At 37.9% G+C, this 17,604-nt stretch overlaps 1 protein-coding gene across 3 annotated transcripts in view; it reads right to left on the minus strand.

Moving 5' to 3' along the window:
* The window catches only part of WDR26 (WD repeat domain 26), a 33,057-nt gene that overhangs the window by 5,081 nt on the left and 10,372 nt on the right, over positions 1–17,604 (minus strand). Inside the window, exons 6-14 of one of the 3 annotated variants that reach the window (XM_076334649.1) lie at positions 17,022–17,178; positions 12,170–12,308; positions 7,917–8,057; positions 6,444–6,563; positions 5,534–5,679; positions 4,928–5,006; positions 4,233–4,362; positions 1,267–1,452; positions 232–295 (exon numbers count right to left, since the gene is read on the minus strand). In XM_076334649.1, coding sequence (XP_076190764.1) covers positions 264–295; positions 1,267–1,452; positions 4,233–4,362; positions 4,928–5,006; positions 5,534–5,679; positions 6,444–6,563; positions 7,917–8,057; positions 12,170–12,308; positions 17,022–17,178 — 1,130 coding nt within the window. In that variant the 3' untranslated portion in view covers positions 232–263. Of the gene's footprint in view, positions 1–231; positions 296–1,266; positions 1,453–4,232; positions 4,363–4,927; positions 5,007–5,533; positions 5,680–6,443; positions 6,564–7,916; positions 8,058–12,169; positions 12,309–15,220; positions 15,278–17,021; positions 17,179–17,604 lie in introns of those variants that run through there. The other 2 variants (XM_076334651.1, XM_076334650.1) reach the window with 2 other exon arrangements.

Raw genomic sequence — 17,604 nt, forward strand, 5'->3', positions numbered from 1 at the left:
TCCAGGGGAGTGTGCTAATTACAAAGCTGTCTCATCCATTTAAGATTCCTAAGTTGTTAGGTATTATTCCGTGCACCTACACCTCTTGTGGAAGCACTGCTGTGAGAAACCCATTTTCTATTGTTTTGATTTTTATGGTGTTTACCAGCTCATTTTCTGGAGGAGCTAAGAAAGAGTGAGCAAGCAGCTAATTGGAGAAAACAAACAAACAAAACCACGAGTAAAACCAACTGGAGGATAGGCTCTGAGTCCTTATGGAGGTGTTACATACAGGAGATTGGCCAGGCTGGTCCACCTAGTCCAAGACCAGAAGCAGATGCGTCAGAAAGCACAGGAGCAGGGAGAAGAGGTAGTTCTTCCTCCTAATACCCTTCCAACTTTCAGCCATTTTCACCCAAGGGACATTCTGAGCTAGAGGTGTTTACTTATCTAGTAGCACTCAATGGATTTCTCTTTGATTACTTTGTCCTGGTTCCCCTTGAACTCATGTCCACACCTAGTATCCCTGAGGTCCTGCGGCAATGGGATATGCTGTATTTCATTTTAACGTCTACTGTAAGTTTTTACCACAAGGTTGAATGTGTAATGACAGAAGTGCCTATAAACTGCAGAACAACCCCCCCAGTGGTCATCTCGTTAACAATTCGGGGGGGTGGGGGGATGGTAAGAAGGGTTGGGAACAAGTGTGCATTTTGGCAGCGAAAAGAGTTGCATTGTCTCTCTCTCTCTCTCTCTCCTGGACACAGATGATTGCTGACGGTTAGGAAAGAATCAGTTCTGTACAGGTTTTACAGTGGGAAACTTCACTCTCTCCAGACTTTGGAGATTCCTTTTGTAAGCATTGTAATACCATTATTCGATTTGCAGTGTGGTCAGAATGTATTATTTAAATTTTAATAACATTGTATGTTATTAAACCTCAAGCATTGGAGGCAAGATTTTTAAGAAGTCTACATAAATAAGTTAATATAATCCTGAGGTCTTAGTGACACCACAGTTCTCTATAGGGCCATGTCCAAAATTTGAGCATCATTTTGGAACTACCGATTGTTTCCTTTTTATTCCACAAACATAAATATCTTGGATAAAAATCAACAGCCATACATAAAAAAGTCAGTTACTTCTTTTTTAGTAAAAGTAATGATTCTAACCCAAGAGTTAAAAGCATTTTTCTACCCTATTTATGGTAAAGAAAATCCACCGAACCAGCTGCCTTAGATGGAAGCTTTTAGTGATTAGAGAACACACACACATACTAGTTTTTACCTTCAATATCCTGGTTGTCTACGAAAGGCGCTGGTCCCCATATTCTAACAGTGCCATCATCAGAGGCGCTGGCCATCATGGATGGAATCTGCGGGTTCCAGCTCACACAATTAACAGTACGTGTGTGCCCTGTCAGCTCCGCAATTGGCAGCTCGCTACGCTTGTGCCAAATATATACTTTGTGATCTAAAAATATGCATTAAAAAATATGCATTAACATAATGAGAAACATTGTTCTGCACAGACCGATTTGTCATATCAAGTAGCACTTCCACACAAGCGCTCAGCAACTAAAAAACCCATTAATGTTGTAAAACCCATGTCTGTTGCATGTGCAATAGCACTAACAAAATTTTTCTTCTAAAAGTGATCAAAAGAATATGGGTAAAGCTCTTCCACTAAGAGGCACGTTCCCTTTTAACACTTGCAAATCTATTACACTCGGTATTTGAAGAAAAACATTTGACTACAATGCAAATAAGCCAATACGTGGCTAAAGAGAGAAACCAAGCTACTCTTAAATTAAAGATATGGAGTTGTAATCTTATTCAAAAGGAGTCTTGCAGATTTCCCCTCCCCCCCCCCCCAATCTATTTACAGATTAGTATACGCATTATAAAGTCTGAGTACTAAGGCAGAATATTTACAACCACCACCTGTTGATGAGTACTAGATAAGATCACAGCTCTATAGTTTATGAAATACATCTTGATACTAAAGACCTAAAACATTCCAGTGAAAGTGCAAACAGAGCAAATGAGGGAGGGCAACAAAGCTTAATGTCTCAAATTGTGAGCTATTACTGTTTTTGACAACAATTAATTCTTGTGTGGTATTTAAAGATATGAATGTGTACATATTAAAGTAGATGCAATAAACAATGCTACAGATCTTATTTTGTGATAGGAAGCTTTTAATTACTTCTAGCAACATGCTAGAAATAGAATAGTGAACTGGTCAGACACTCCACTGCAATTTTTAGAGAAGCATCACCGCTTTACAACCAACCATATTTAAGAATAAATGACTAAAGGTGTTCCCCCCCCCCCCCCAACTGTAGACTAGCAGCCTTTAACAAGTCTGTGGGTTGACCTCTCTAGGAATGTCTTTGGAATATTCCAAACAGAGCTATTACAAACAGAACAAGTGTGTATTACTCGTATTACACAAAAGCCTAGTATTTAGGTCTAGCATATCAAATGAAAGTATTTTAATCTGTTTGAAAGGTTTTAACGTAGATGTCATTCTGAAGGCTTAGCAAACCAATCTTCCTGTATTCCTCCTCCCAACCCCTTACAAAACAAACTTGCTCTCTGACCTACCTACTAGAATAGCATCATGGAACCATGCGATAACTCAATTGTTTTCTGCTGAATCAGCTCATTTGAGTACAACACTTTTATATATACTTGCATTGATGCAAATGTTCTGGTTGTGTTTACATTCCACTTACAATTTCAAGAGACTACATATCCACGCTATTCATCAAACACCACAATTCACTCTCTGCTTAAACACTGGACACACAAGCCTCTGCTGTCTGGGAGAATCAAAGCCTAAACACAAACCAGTATTTTGGTGCTTGTCAGAATGCCTGTATTTTGTTTTGGAAAAAACAAGTTAGCTAGATTAAGACAGTAGTCAACTTCCTTCTCAGAAAGAGTCCTCCATTTTCTTCCTATTGATGGAAGTGTTAGAAAAAAAACTACCTAGCTGACAACATACCTTAAGTTTAAGAGGTTATGACAATGTAATCAATCTATTACTTTTTTTAAAAAGGCTATGACAGTGTGATCTGTTATTTTTGTTTTGTTTGCTTGTTTTTAAGATACATAGACTTTCTCAGTAGCCACATTTGCAACAATTCAGTGCAAAGAGGCAACAGCTTCAGACAGTCCAAATCTAAACAGGGTGCCATCAGTTTCAAGTACTGCTCGGTAGTTTTTAGATGATGAAGATAATAACGAATAAATAAATAGGGGAAAAAAGGGACTGGTGCACTGTAGGATCTACACCTACACATGCACATCAGTATGGCTCAACATAAATCCTGAACTTTCAGGTACTTGGGTCCCAAACCAAGAACCTTGTTCAACCATGAAGAGGTTCACACTGGATTGGAGGTGCTGTCCTTCAGTGATTATATTCCACTGGGTCTGGTGAGAGGGTGAAATTTGGTTTTATTTTAGACATATTTGGTATTTTTCAGAAAAGGATAGTAGTAATGTCCTGGCCAACCTTATTTCCTAACAGCTGTGAGTTACATAGTACTAACAGTGATTGCTTACATATTCCAAGTGTAATTCTTAGCCCTGCATAGGCTTGAATCTTAAGCGACCTCCATGGGAAGTGATGGCACTACATCAGTGACAGAACTGAACCAATTCAACATATAAACCATTAACTAATTTCTATTCTTGCCACAGACAGTCGAATAAAAACATACCACAAGGCCTTTGATCACCAAGAAACCCTACCAGACTATGTCAACAGCTGCTTAATTTGAGACTATGCTTAATTTGAGACTACTCCTTCCGTAATTAAGCTGATGACTCTACTGAAATTAAAATAACCTCACCACACCTATATCTTCAACAGGCAAATGAAGCTGTTACTCCCCAAAAGTATTTTCGATTCAAACCATAAGCCTAAGTATCATACCACAAAAAGAAAAAGCCTCAAGAACACTCCACCCACTTCTAATTAAAACCGTGCAGATGCTTTTGCTTTAGAGGAGCAATACAAAAGATTCATTAATGCTTTCTACTACTACCATCCTCTCAAAAGATTCTTTCTGCTAGCACACAATTATTTCTTGAAGTATGCCACAATCTCAGTGCTCCTCAAACTTACTTAATGAACCAGTTGCTTGCTTTTATAGACAAGAGCTGCTAACAACATTATAAAAGTAAGGTATAGGAAGGATACAGTGTTCCAGTTCTCTGCACAAAAGGGAATGATGTTACCTTCGCTGCCACTCGCGATGAAATCTTCATTATGACCTCCAAAACACGAGTGAATTGTGTAAAATCCTTGTGTAACACCTTGATACTTTCTCACTAAAACTCTGTCTTGTAAGTCCCATAAGTGAACTCCCTGGGAATAAGACGTATAAAGAATGTTATTGTATCATGAAACATTATTGCATTCTTTTGAAACAAAAAAAAAAAATCAAACATGATGAAAGTACATTACTTCAGCCAACTTCAGTACTGTTACTAGATCAAGAGGGTAAAGATATACCAAATAACTAGATTAAATTTCCAGTCTGTGGTCCCTTTCATTTTGAGAGCTCCTATTCTTATCCAAGGTTCCAAAAGTAGAAATAAAGTCTAATTCTCACGCCCCCAAACCTGTGAACCTGCCACAATTCTTGCTGTACCTGGCTTCTCAATGCAATAGCCAGATATTAACATTTAATAGTACATTATTTCATAGTATGAAACTCTTGACTATAAATCAGTCAAAAAAATCAGTCTCAAGAATAAGATTGCCTTCTTGTCAGAGAATGCCATGATATATTTATGAATATTAAGGCCTTCATATTACATGAAATACAACTGGTTAATATCAAACATGCCAATTCACATCAAAATATTTAGAAACAGGTAGCAGTTGCAAGCAGATTTATTTGCATTTCCGTTTATCATCACCAACTCACCTGAGTTGCTACATTTAACAAAGCTAAACGGCCATTTTTTGAAATAGTAAACGACATAATAGGGTGATCTTCTTGTACTCTGAAATGGTAAGACACGTCAGTGTTAAGAGTACACTTAACCAAACAATGATGCAATACCAAGACAAAAGGCATGTCCTGTCTCTGTAATATTATCAGGGAAAGACAGTTCTGAATTTGAAATTAGGTATATGACTATGTCAGTACGAGCCAGGTCTGCAACAGTTTGCTTATACTTATGACAAATCCAAGACCAGAAGGGACTTCAGACCTCAAATCCAACTCCTAACTTCAAGGCAGGATCTAGTAAAATATGCCAGGAATTGAGAAGACAACAACTCTTGATGACAGAACTGTCAAAACATCCAAAAGAAACCTACTCCAGTGCTTAAGTTATTTCTAGTACTTGATCTAATGCTTCTTGCTGCAACTGGAACTCCCTAATTCTTGTCCCATGTTATTCTCCTCTTCTTTTAATACTGAGAGCATTTTAACAACTTAATTCCCATCCTGCCCCACAAACCCTTCCTCAATCTTCTTCTGACACTAAGAGCAAGGAATTCAAAACCAAAGAAAGGAGGTAGTTACATGTTCCTGTCTGTAAGATCCTCAAAGTTATAACCCCGAATTCGCTGGTGTGTGTCCGATGCTAGAACAGTTTTCCCATCACTCAAGCACCAAAGGCATTGTACTCTCACCCCTTCCCAGGAGTCAAGGAGATTACCATCTAAATCCTGATCAGAAGGAAAAAAGAAAAAAACAAAAAAGATTGAACTGTTAGTCTCAGATTTCTGAGGAGTTAACACACAAGTATCTTTTTCACCTTCTGTTCAGACAATTGCTACAGAAAACAATCTTACCCTGTAGTAGAGAGGACTTAATGAATTAGGACATGGTTGTCTTAACCGAGGGCTTTTGTAGGTATCTGTCCCAGAGAGCTGAGAATCCCTTTCGTCACTTACTTTCTCGTGCATGACACGTGCAATTTACATCACGTCACAGAGCCCACCTTTGCAGTGAGGGAGGTTTGCATACTGCACTATTATTCTGGGCACCAATTCAGATGACAAATAATCAAGGGTAGGGTGGACCACCACCCAAAATCAATACTAGTCAAGTAATGAGGATTTCAACTTTCTGTTTACACTAAGCAAAGACAGCATGCAAAAACTAAGACAGACATAGTCAAAATTCTGTGGAATAAACAACATTTATGGACAAAGGCACTACTTTTTTAGTGTATTTTCTAGAACAGCTAAGAAAAAAATTCCCAGCCCACAAATCCTCCTTTAGGCAGACAAAAGATGCTTGAACTCTTCTAACTGCTACATACAGAAGTGCTGCTGAAATACTAGCATTAATGTATTGCTTCTTTGAATTAGAAAGGATCAGAAGTTTTAGTGTACACACACATGAAAAAACATGAACCTCAGATTTGACTGTGACAAAACTTCCATTTCTTGCTTTGTTTTCAGTGGGACAGATGCAGAGAACTTACACACTGATAGAACTGTCCACGCTGACCTCCCGTTACAAAACGCTTCCCATCAGGATTCCAGGCCACACTTGTTAAACTGTCTTCATGAGATTGGCTCATCTTTGTCCTCAGCTCCCCAGTCTGGAAAATAAACAAAGGCAGCAAGGTCTTATACCAGAACCCTTTCCCAAAGAGTCATTGGTAATTTTATGTAACATGCATAGTGTTTGGAAGTGCATATGTTTCAACATGTTTATTAAAAAGCAACACAAACCTATGAATAATGCAATAAAGGGGCAGAAACTACTTCAGCATCTCCAGTGACCCTGGACTTGATTTGGGACAATTTCTTTTGTCCCTCAAATCAAGAGAGATGGACTAGTCAGTGTGTCAGACAACTGGAAGACTATGAGTAAAGAGAGGAATTAAAAGAAGTTGGAAGAACACGGGGGGGGGGGGGGGGGGGGGGGGGGCGGGCGCGGGGCATGGAAAGCAAGGAGGCAGGAGGAGACTAAAAGAAAATAAAGATGACAAAACACATTTTAGTAAAAAATTGGGAGTATCAGAGTATTTAGAACATTTTCCTCCCCAAGCTGGAGCTCTCCATGCCAAAATTTAGCTGTCATCCCTAGCTTATAATGCTACTGTTTCACAAGACAGAGTGCCAATGAGTGGCTTACCATTGTCAAAACAGCAAGGGCTTCTCTCTATTCCCTTGTGCCAGCTCTAGTGCTCTTCACTGAGCCAATTTAGTCCATTAAACAGAAGAAAAGTATTCCAAGGGTGAAAAAAGGGACCATTTTTGTTTTGGGAAACTGAATTAGTTCAGAGTCCAAGGCAGCACAAGAAAGACTATACAGTCCGCAACTGAGGCAGGGGAAGCTTTTATATCAACTCGAGTGCCCATAAAAATCAACAGCAGAAAAGGATTTTCAAATTCATGGAAGAAATAGCAAAATGCCCTAGTGTCTGACTGAAAGATGAAGTTCTGAAATCATAAATTTAATCCTCTGGATCTTCCACTAACATCACTGGGTTACACAAAGTAAAAACAGCTTGTATCTTTTACTTTTGCTACTTGTTAAAAATCTTCAATGAGCAATTGCTCCCTTTAGATGATAATTCTGCCCTCTGTTTCTCCTGATAATTTACTGTTCTTCTCTTCAATTGCTCTCTAAGGCCCTATGGATTTATGCCATCCTTTCTCAGAAACAATCAGTAACCAGATACACTAGAATCGTTGCACAGTCCCAGGCACTTAGACTTGAACTCTAATTTCAATTCTGTACAAACTGAGTACAGAATTTGTAGGCTGCCATAGTCATTTTTTCAAATTGTGGGGGGTGGGGAGATCAGTGTCTCTTCTTTACACTCACACCTTTGCACAACAAGTGTGTAGAAATGACTTCTTTCATGCTTAACGTATTTAGATATTGAAACAGAAGCAGTAGGCTGACCACAAAGTTTTATTTTCTACTCTTAGTCACCACTTACTTGTACATTCCAGAGCCAAAGCTCAGAACAATCATCTGGGCCACAGGCAACAAGATAGTTGTCATCTGGACTCCAAGCAATATAAGAGACACCATACGCATGACCTTCTAACGTCTTAAGTAGTTTTAGCTGGTGAGTATCCTGAAACAAGAGAGATTCTGTTGAGGCAATGCAAATGAACTCCTACTAGATTTCACATATACAGTGTGTCCAAGTACAGTACGGCAAGTTTGCTTTATGCAACTTGGCACCTGCATTTTACAAGACATATGAACAGGTTCTTACTGGAAAAGCAGTTGCTAGTTTACAGAGTAGGACCATAAAATGAAAGCTTTAAAGTTTCAACGTGCAAAACAAGAACACTTGTAGGTATTTTTGTTCTAATATTCCGTGATTCTGAATGTGGAATTCACAAAATACTGTTGCATACGGAGTTGTACATTACATTACACTTGCTTTAGTACAGAAGATTTCTGTAGTGTCAAGTCTCTCTACATCTACTGGAATACAAAAGTACTATTATCCATATTTTACAGAATTAAGTTACTTTTAAGAAAGTACAGACATGCTGGAAGCCTGTTATGGTTAAACAGGGAACCAAAACCTTCATGCATGCTGAGAAGGGAAAACCTCCAAGTGCCAATGTTTTTATAAACTTGAGCGTATCTTCTGCGTGCTGCTCAAGAAAGAAGTTTTACAGAAAGATATTTTTAAAAGCTTCCTTGAGAGGTGTTCTTATTTCAGAAGTATTGCCTACAGCAAGCTGTTGCATCTTTTCTGCCAGATTTAGTGAATGAAGCATACTTCGCTGACGCAGAGTATCTTGTATCACCTTTATGCTAAAACTGTTCTACTGCTGCCTTGTCAAAGGAACCTGACTTTCAAGCAGCTTATCAAAATAAATAGTACAGCTAGATACTGTGAAACAACCATACACTGGCTTCCTAAATACAGAAACATGCTTCAATACAGTATTAGCACTGATTCTTAACAACAACATGCATATACGGAAAGCAGAAGCAAGCTTGTTAAACTGTTGACAAATATTTTTTGTGAAACCTCTTGGGAAAGGGCAAGTGGATTTTCCTCCTCCCCCCCCCCCCTTTTTTTTTTCCCTGCATGGGGGATGTTTATACCTCCTACTTCTCTTCAAAAGGAGTGACTCCTTTGAAAATCTAGCTTGATTTCTCAAATTGTCCCTTCTCTTTATTTTGTTTTAGTATTACTCAACACAGCATCTCTTGATTCTAAAGAGAAAGAACATGGTCAACAGAGAAACAGAGTGACATGAAGGACTGTTTCCTGGGATCAGCTGCAAGGGATTTGGTGACTCTCAGCCAGCCTGCAGCTTTGATGGTTCTGCTGGCTAGAAAAACTAAATTCCTCAAAAGAAAGCGGGCTAATAATAATCTTCAAAGCACAGAGAAAGAGGGGCAAACGAATGGACCTCCTCAAGGTCCCTTTTCCATTCTAATTATTATTCCTGGTCTGCATTAGACACTGCTGTGTCTGTAGCTAAACTAATCTGCAGGAAACCGAGTCATGTCTGACATCATCTCACATCCTGGAGCTTGCCTGCAACTGATGTATTTCTTTTTACATCAGGATTAAAGTAGCCTGTCACTTCTGCATCACATCTGAGACTCATAAGGAGCAAGATACATAGTATATTCCTCCTCTAACAATAGGACTTTGTGGCTGTTACTCTCTCTCATGCTGCTCTCATAGTTCTCTCCAAATACAGCAAAACTGCTATACCATGTTTTGCTCTAAACCAGCAGTCAATGGTATTTCAGAAAAACGTCCCCAAATTTAGTCTATCTGCTTCCCACCCACCACCAAAAGAAATCTCAGCACTTCCATCTCTTACATATAGCTTCCCAGATTTTTGTTATGTAGAAGAAACAACTATTCAGGTATCAACTTAAGTCTGCAGTAGTTGTGCTCCTTGGCTGAAAAGCCAAAAACTTGTCTTTGTTTTTGGAAAGCACAGGAGAAAAAAAAAGGTTTCTGTAAGGAACAAGTTAAAGGAGAGCTCTATCAAAGAAGATGCATGCCAGACAAGGTGATGCGCCTACTGTGCTTATCCTTTGTGCTCTAGAGATTCTGCCACACTTAGTAACATTCCACACACAAACCTAGTCCACTGAAGACATTATTTAATGCTGCTCAGTCTGCATAAGAACTTTGAAATGAACAAATGAAAATGAAAACAGAAGCATGGGTTAAGACAGCTTAGACACATAGCTGGATCTTCAAAAAGAAAATAAGTAGTAAGAAATCCATGGTATGAAATGAAGATGACACATGGAAACACTTCAAGAGGTGTGATGAAGAAAAGAAAGGGAGAATTCCTGAGGATTCTCATACAAGTGAAGTATGTGTGGAAAAAGAAACACTGTTCATTTAAAACAGTGTTCTCCCATCACTTGCCCAGACAGAGTTGGACAGGTGTTTCCCTGTGGCTTACATATACAGATTAGAATAATTCTAAATACCTAAAGCCTTGAAAACCTCATTAAACTTATGGTTCAAAAGACATTGTCAACTGCTACAGGAAACGTGAGAAGCACGCTCTGGAAAATATGAAAGTGAACCACTTGAGTTATGTGGCCTAATATTATTTAGGCATCCACCTCCTTGAAAGGGTTTCAATTTTTTTTTTTAAGTACTCAAATATCAAAGATAAAACTCTACAAAGCTGCTTTCCTACTAACTATTTATTAGAGATCTTGTTCCTTTAGCAACCCTTGGCCAAAAGGGTTAGTCTAAAACACAAAACATTTATTTGGTTTGATTAACCAGATGTTAGCTAACAATTCACTATAAGAAGTGTTAATCAAGATGTTGGGTATTAAAACCCATCAATGTAAAAGGAAGATGTGCCTCTACAATCAAGTGACAAGTCAACAGCAAAAACATTTGATCCTTAATTTACTTAGAATTACCATTTTAAAAAAAACCCAAACAAAAACCAAAACACACAGATAATTTCCTAAATAAGTAACAGAAGTCAGCTTATCCTGCTATGCATCTCTTGGCCCAGAGCACACTGGCTCCAATAACAAACAAACCACAACGGTTCTATGCCTGAAAAATCCATAGCACTTACTGTTAGTTCGGGGGCTATATAATAACTATGCACATGGAACAGGGTTTTAAGTTCTCCCATCTTCTTAATAGCAAAAAGGACTCAAGTTATATGGCTTCCTAACCCATAGTGGAAGAAACTGATTAAGTTCAGCTCTCAAATCCTACTGAAAGCCAGTATGAAACTGCAAAACCCTTTCATCTTCCACTTAACATACCAGCTTGCAGTTGTGTGGTTAAAGAACTGCAAGAATCTTATTTCTGATAGTGTTTTACAAGCATTAACAACTTCAAATATTGTGTGCATATGTTCAAGTTTATTCAGAGTTTTCAATTGTTATGAAATATATGGACATACCTTCATATCACTTCTACGAGTCAATTAAAACAGTCTTAGATTCACCGCTCGATCTTTTTATTTACATAAGAAAGATAAATCTTGTAGCTGTAGGATATTCCATATAAGAGAAACAGTGCCACATATTAGTACCAAAACCTAAAACAGCAGTCTGTAAGAAAACGGATGGGTATACTTCCATGTGTCAGTGGATTCTGACAAGTGTTTAAATCTTCATCTCAAGCCAAGGCAAATCTTATAACAGCAACCAGCATGAAGTGGTATACTGATACAACTTCAGTTTAGTACATACCATTTTATTACTCAGAAATAAAGTAATAAATGGTGAAATGGATAGAGTATTTAAATCTAAGTGTACTAGTAGTAACAAGATAACAGAAAGGGGTTAGTCACATACACAGATCAGGAGTAGTCTTAGTAAGAGTGATTTAGAAGACAGGTTCCTCACTGCCATGCTCCTTCCACTCTCACCCAACGCTTCTCAAGGCCTTCAAGCTGAGAAGCTCCCCTGGAGGGCACCAGCAGGCTCTACCTCGTGGTACTGGTTAAGGGCACACAAAGCTCCTGCCCCAAAGCAGCCAGCAGTTCAACTCTTACACTCAGGCATCAGGTTTTCAAGTCTCCTCCTTCACTAACTTACACTGACTGTGATCTTCAGTCTTTTACATCCCAGAGAAGTATCCTAGTCAGCAGGCTACAGTACATATTAGCCTGTCCTACAAAAAAATCAAACCATCCTAGCAAGAGAAAGCAGGGAGGGAAGGGAAAGACAAGTCATACACATTTTAACACGTTGCACACTTACTGGATCAACCTGCCATATAATAACAGTTGTGTCCTTAGATCCTGTTGCTAGTTTAGTGCCGTCATTGGAGAATTTACAGAACCACACTTCATTACAGTGCTCCGTTAGTATCTGCTGTGTATAGCATGGGAACTGTTTCCTGGGAAAAGAAAGGGATGTATTCACAGATTAATAAGAAAGCAGTAAGAAATTTTTTAAATTGATCTAGTAAAAATTAAAGCAAAAACTTATTTAAATGCAAGATCAGACAACTTCGAAAATCCATCTATTAACAGCTGCTTCAAATAAGTACAGAATGAAGTGTCTTATCTAGTGAAAAGCTCACACCACCAAGTGATTGTAACTAATTGTAAGAACTATTCTTATTCCACTCATAATTTGTTATGCTTTCATATAACTTGGAATAAAACTGACCTCATTAGGAATGTAACAGCTTATTACTATATTTTCTATACATCATAGAAGTGTACTGGAGTCCAAACCTCTTTGAACCCTACATGCAATGTTTTATTTACATGTGAGGTTTTTGTAAGTACCTAACTCACTTAGCTATATCTTGCCAAATCTTTAGAAGTGATTCTTACATAAAAGCTGAGTAAAAGTATAGTCTTGTTTCTTTTTCTTGAATGCGCAAGTTAGGTGTTTCTTTGCCTTCATTTGGTGCCATTTTTCACTTTCTTTGCAGAGTACCACACACAATAGCTAAGCATAACTAACATGATACCATTATGAGCTTTCAACTTGAACTGTTTTCCCTCACAAAATCTACATTATTTTGTAGAACATTAAGTGTTTATCAAACAAAATTTTATATGATAAACTACTGAAGGAGAAGAGTCAAACATTTCTCTAGAGCTAATATTTAATCTTCTAGTTACACACTGAGGAAAAGCTAACAGTCGAAATATTAAGTTAGGTCAGAACTGAAGACAAGTTTTATTTTATTTACAGCTTGCCCACTGTATAAGAATTTGAGAGCTAAGCTAAAGTAAGTGTAGGCTTTTACAGCAGATGACTGCTTTTGTAAGTAATACTGCAGTAACTACAAGTTCATTGTTCAGATGCACTAAAAGGCAGTCTCTAACCACAGACATTTTTTCTTGAACTGCAGGGATCCTGAAGTGGTTTAGTCGTATGTTGAGTTTTTATGGTGTTCAGTGCAACAGGGCAACACAACTCTAATGGGACACAACGGTACCAATGTAACAACAGTCTTTGTGAATGTACAGTTATACTTGTCACTGGAGATAAAATGGCCTAAAAAAAATAACTACTTCCTTTATATTTGTGTTTAAAAATACAGTTTAGTGGTAAGCCAGAACCTGAAAAACTACTTCTTACCAGAAGCTAGAAAAAAATTCTGCTTAATACAGTGCCTATATCCTCTCAATCCATTTTCTTTTACTAGAAGATGCTTCCTAGTCCATGCTTAAAGACTATCGAGCAGCACTGAACAGCCATACATCCCTCGTTTCCTGTCTTATGGTAGAGGAGGATAAACAAGACATACATATACATATCTGTAGTTGGCTTCCTTGGGTATGTCTACTTACTCATTTATAGAGAAACACAAGTCTGTTCTGCTCCTGCTTCAAGTTGACCAGGAGCTGTCTAGTTGCCACTGGAACAACACTGAGCCCAAGGTAAAAAGCCCCACCCATGAAAGAAGACTTTGTCTTCCTTGAAGTCTAGAGGGAAGTAGGCAAGACCTTACCTTATGTGCACCTACAGGAAGAGCGTTTCATTATTATTTAACCATATTATAATAAGTTACTGTTTTTCCTCAGAGCAGCAATCTGCTCTAGAAGGTGAAAGTCTTTACTCATAACTCATACAAAGTACAAGGGGCACACTGTGTCCCAGGAAAGCCTTTTTGACATATTTCATTTAAAAAAATACTCTATAAAACAATAGTGCTTGTATTTTAAAGCTTAAGAAAAGCAGCCAAGGTTTTGCGGACATGAAAAGCAAGCAGTATAATGCTGGACTACACAATTTTCATAGTAAGGTGGCCATTAGGTTCCTAAAAAGGGTAACAGGCACAGCTGATATCGCTGCTGCAGACACATCCCAATGCTGAACTATGGTCTTCACAATCCAGTCAGATCAGAGCGCTCTCACAAAAAGTTCTCTTCACTTAACTAATGAAACATACAATCCAGCAAGTTTGACCTCACAGACAGCAAAGCGTACGTTAAATAACCCTTCTGCAGAAGGAAATAGCAGCAGTCTCGAAACAAGAAACCAAAACCAGTTGTCTAACAGTTCCTGGTTTTGGTAATTAGCTATTGTTGTAGCTCAAAGGTTTTTCTTTTTTCTTTTTTGAAGTGTTTCATTACAAATTGTTCTGTTCAGCACAACACACTTGAATCATGTTGTTCACATACTGAAATAAAGTCTCTAATAAAGTTATCTGTTGTTGTATTTACGGAAGTTCAAAATTCTAAATAAAACACCAAACACCTACTTTTTTATTCCATGTACATACAATGGAAGATTTATTCTCAGCTTCCACAATGGTTCTTTTTCAAAAATGCTACATTAAACTAGTACCTAGAAATCAGCAGCATTTACCTCTCATTTGGGCTTCACTGTTTGTTTGTAAACTCAGACTAAAGTTTATTTACATGAAATCAAGACAAAAGAATTCGGGGGGGACATGACACCAAACAAAAAACCCCCACCCAAGTAGGCTGAAGGCTCTCAAAACCAAAAATGACCACCCCCAAGAGCATCAATTCTGTATTATCAAAATCTCGGGCACAATAAGATGAAATCCCTCACCTTCACTCCCAGCGGTTTCTCCCTTTTATCTCCCACTCTTATGAAGTGATTAAGTTTTAGTTAAACATTTTACCTATTAGTGCAATTCAAGCATGCTTGATCAAAATATTGCCAGAAGTCCAAAACAGATTAGTTCCAACTAAAACAAGGGAAAGTTGTCAGTGTTCTATCATTTAAGTAGTACAGAACTTAAATTGTCTAAGCTATTAGACTACTGTTACTTCTGTCAGTTTAATCAAAATTTGGCTTCCACTGTCTTTAACTCACCTCATTATGCCCAAGCATGGCAGCATGTACAGCGCACCACATACTGATCTCAGACCCCTGCAACAGGTAGGTACAATAGGTTGAGTTGAGGACAGAATGGAAGCCTTTATTTTGAAGTGTTTTTTTATGGAATTAAAGTAATCATGAGTATGTATGCATGTATACATACCAAATATGCAAGCTTAGGAAGTACCACATTAGGTAAAAAAAAAAACACCAAAAAAAACCCCACACACACAAAAAACCCCAACCCCACTATGGCCAAACTTATGTCAGCAAATAGATTCAGATGGGTGAAATTCAAGTACAGATTTGTTGCATATAGTATCTTTTATATCCGGCTCTAACTAGTCTGACTTCAGTAAACCATGCTCTTTACAGCTGGCTTGAATGCTCTTTGGGGTTTGATTAATCACATCAAACCCCTACAGAACATCCAGTGTTATTTATGGACTTGTAGAAAGACTAAAATCAAATCTCTTTCCGTTAGTCTGATTTTAAGACTCACTTCTGAAGTACAAAAGCCAAAATTCCAGTATCTGATTATTTCCAATAGCTCTTAAAATGGGGAACAGTCAGATGTCCACGCACACACACACGAAACTGCTGCAACAATGTGATGTAGCAAAATTGCAAGCTAGGCAATAGTCTGAAAAAGTTACTTGAATACATGAAGTGCCAAGGATATTAATTTTAAAACCTTAAGACAGCTACAGTGAAGTACTATGGAAGTCTGCATCTTTAAAAACAGATTCCAAGTGACCCAAGAATGTAAGTCAAAGCAGCTGAGTTCAGAAAACTTCTATAAGCAAGTTCATCCGTACTTAACTTCCTCAGATGAGCTAACCTTAACATGAAAAAAATTCCCCTGTAAGCTCAAGAGCTGGCCTGTTACATGAACAAACATATAAGGGTATCATATACAGCCCTTATTTTCTAGGTGTCATAGCACTCATTCCCTTATTACACCACGCACAGCAGTTTTCCATAAAAGCTACGCTCAGTTTTTAGGTCCTTGGCCAAGTTCTGCCAGACGAGGAAAAACCACTCAAGTCAGCCATTTGTTACAAACAAACATCTTCCTGCTTCATGTCTACTCGAGTATAGCATTTTGAAGATTCAGAAGCAGCACCAGTTTTGTTAAAAAGTTATCCAGATAGTCTTAAGAGCTAATACGTAGGTATGAGACATTCAATTCTTACTACCTTACAAATCTGAGAAAAATAGTTCTTTATATCATTCATACTATATATTATGTAAAACAGAAGTGTCTATTGCACATTTCTACTCTGTTTTAACCTTTGTGTCTAAAAGCACCTCACTGTCTCCTATTAAAAGTTGAAGCTGAAAGCTGACTTCATGAAGTATGCTTCAGTAGGCCTTCTGCATTCCAGCAAGCTTGAAGACAGAGTCTGGATAAGTAACATGCTAGTGATTCTTCAGTGAAAAAACACAGCAATCACATGTTGACGAATAAACAGACTGGCTGTCCAAAATTACAAGCAGCAAGTAGCTAAGGATTAGTATAGCAATATATTCTATTCATACCCATCTGATTAAAATTTTAAAGCTTCAGTCTGACCCCATTACCCCATATCCAGCTACCAAAGTTTCTTATACGCACCTTCTCTACTCCTCTCCCACTACTCTATTTAACAAGAACTGTCTTTTTCCAGTCAACTCCTGTTAAACCAACTCAGAATAGTTTTCGGGTTCCTTTTAACAGTAGGTACAACTAGATTATTTTAAAAGACAAGAAGAGATATTGTTGCCCATCTTAAAAGTAGCAAGGGTTTCTTACCTACTACAAACATGATCTATTAGCAGCGAGACAGAATCTAGATTACTATCTAGTTTGGTATTATGATACAGGCACCGGTCCCGTTGTAGTTCCACAGCCTGACGTAGCAGGTTCTGTAAACGCCTTGGAGGAAGCATCACTGATGGGGGTAGGTACGCTTTAAAAAGAGTTAGTAAGAAAAACAAAAAAACGATATATCAAAACCAAGTTACAACTAAGAGCATATTTTGATTTGAGCATTTTTGGAAGAGATCTTAGTAAATAAAGCTTAAAAGCTACAGGAAAAGAATGCACACAGCTTGTCAAATTTACAGCTATACCTCTGGAATTAGAAGCATTAACTTCTGGAAAGCAGAGCTGTATGCAAGGCATTTGTAGTTATAGTATATGTTGTCCTGGCCAACAAGCACCATTTACACAAGCTAACTCAAAACCTAGTATTTAATAAAATCTGTAAAATTGTAAAACAACAACATCAGGTGTGTTCATTTAAGGAATTCTCTAGTAACACTATCAAAATAAAGAATACCATAGGTTTTACAACTCTGATACATAGTATTCCACCAGCCACAAGAAAGAGAAA

The sequence above is a fragment of the Aptenodytes patagonicus genome, chromosome 3, assembly GCF_965638725.1.
Source record: "Aptenodytes patagonicus chromosome 3, bAptPat1.pri.cur, whole genome shotgun sequence".
NCBI classification, from domain to species: domain Eukaryota; kingdom Metazoa; phylum Chordata; class Aves; order Sphenisciformes; family Spheniscidae; genus Aptenodytes; species Aptenodytes patagonicus.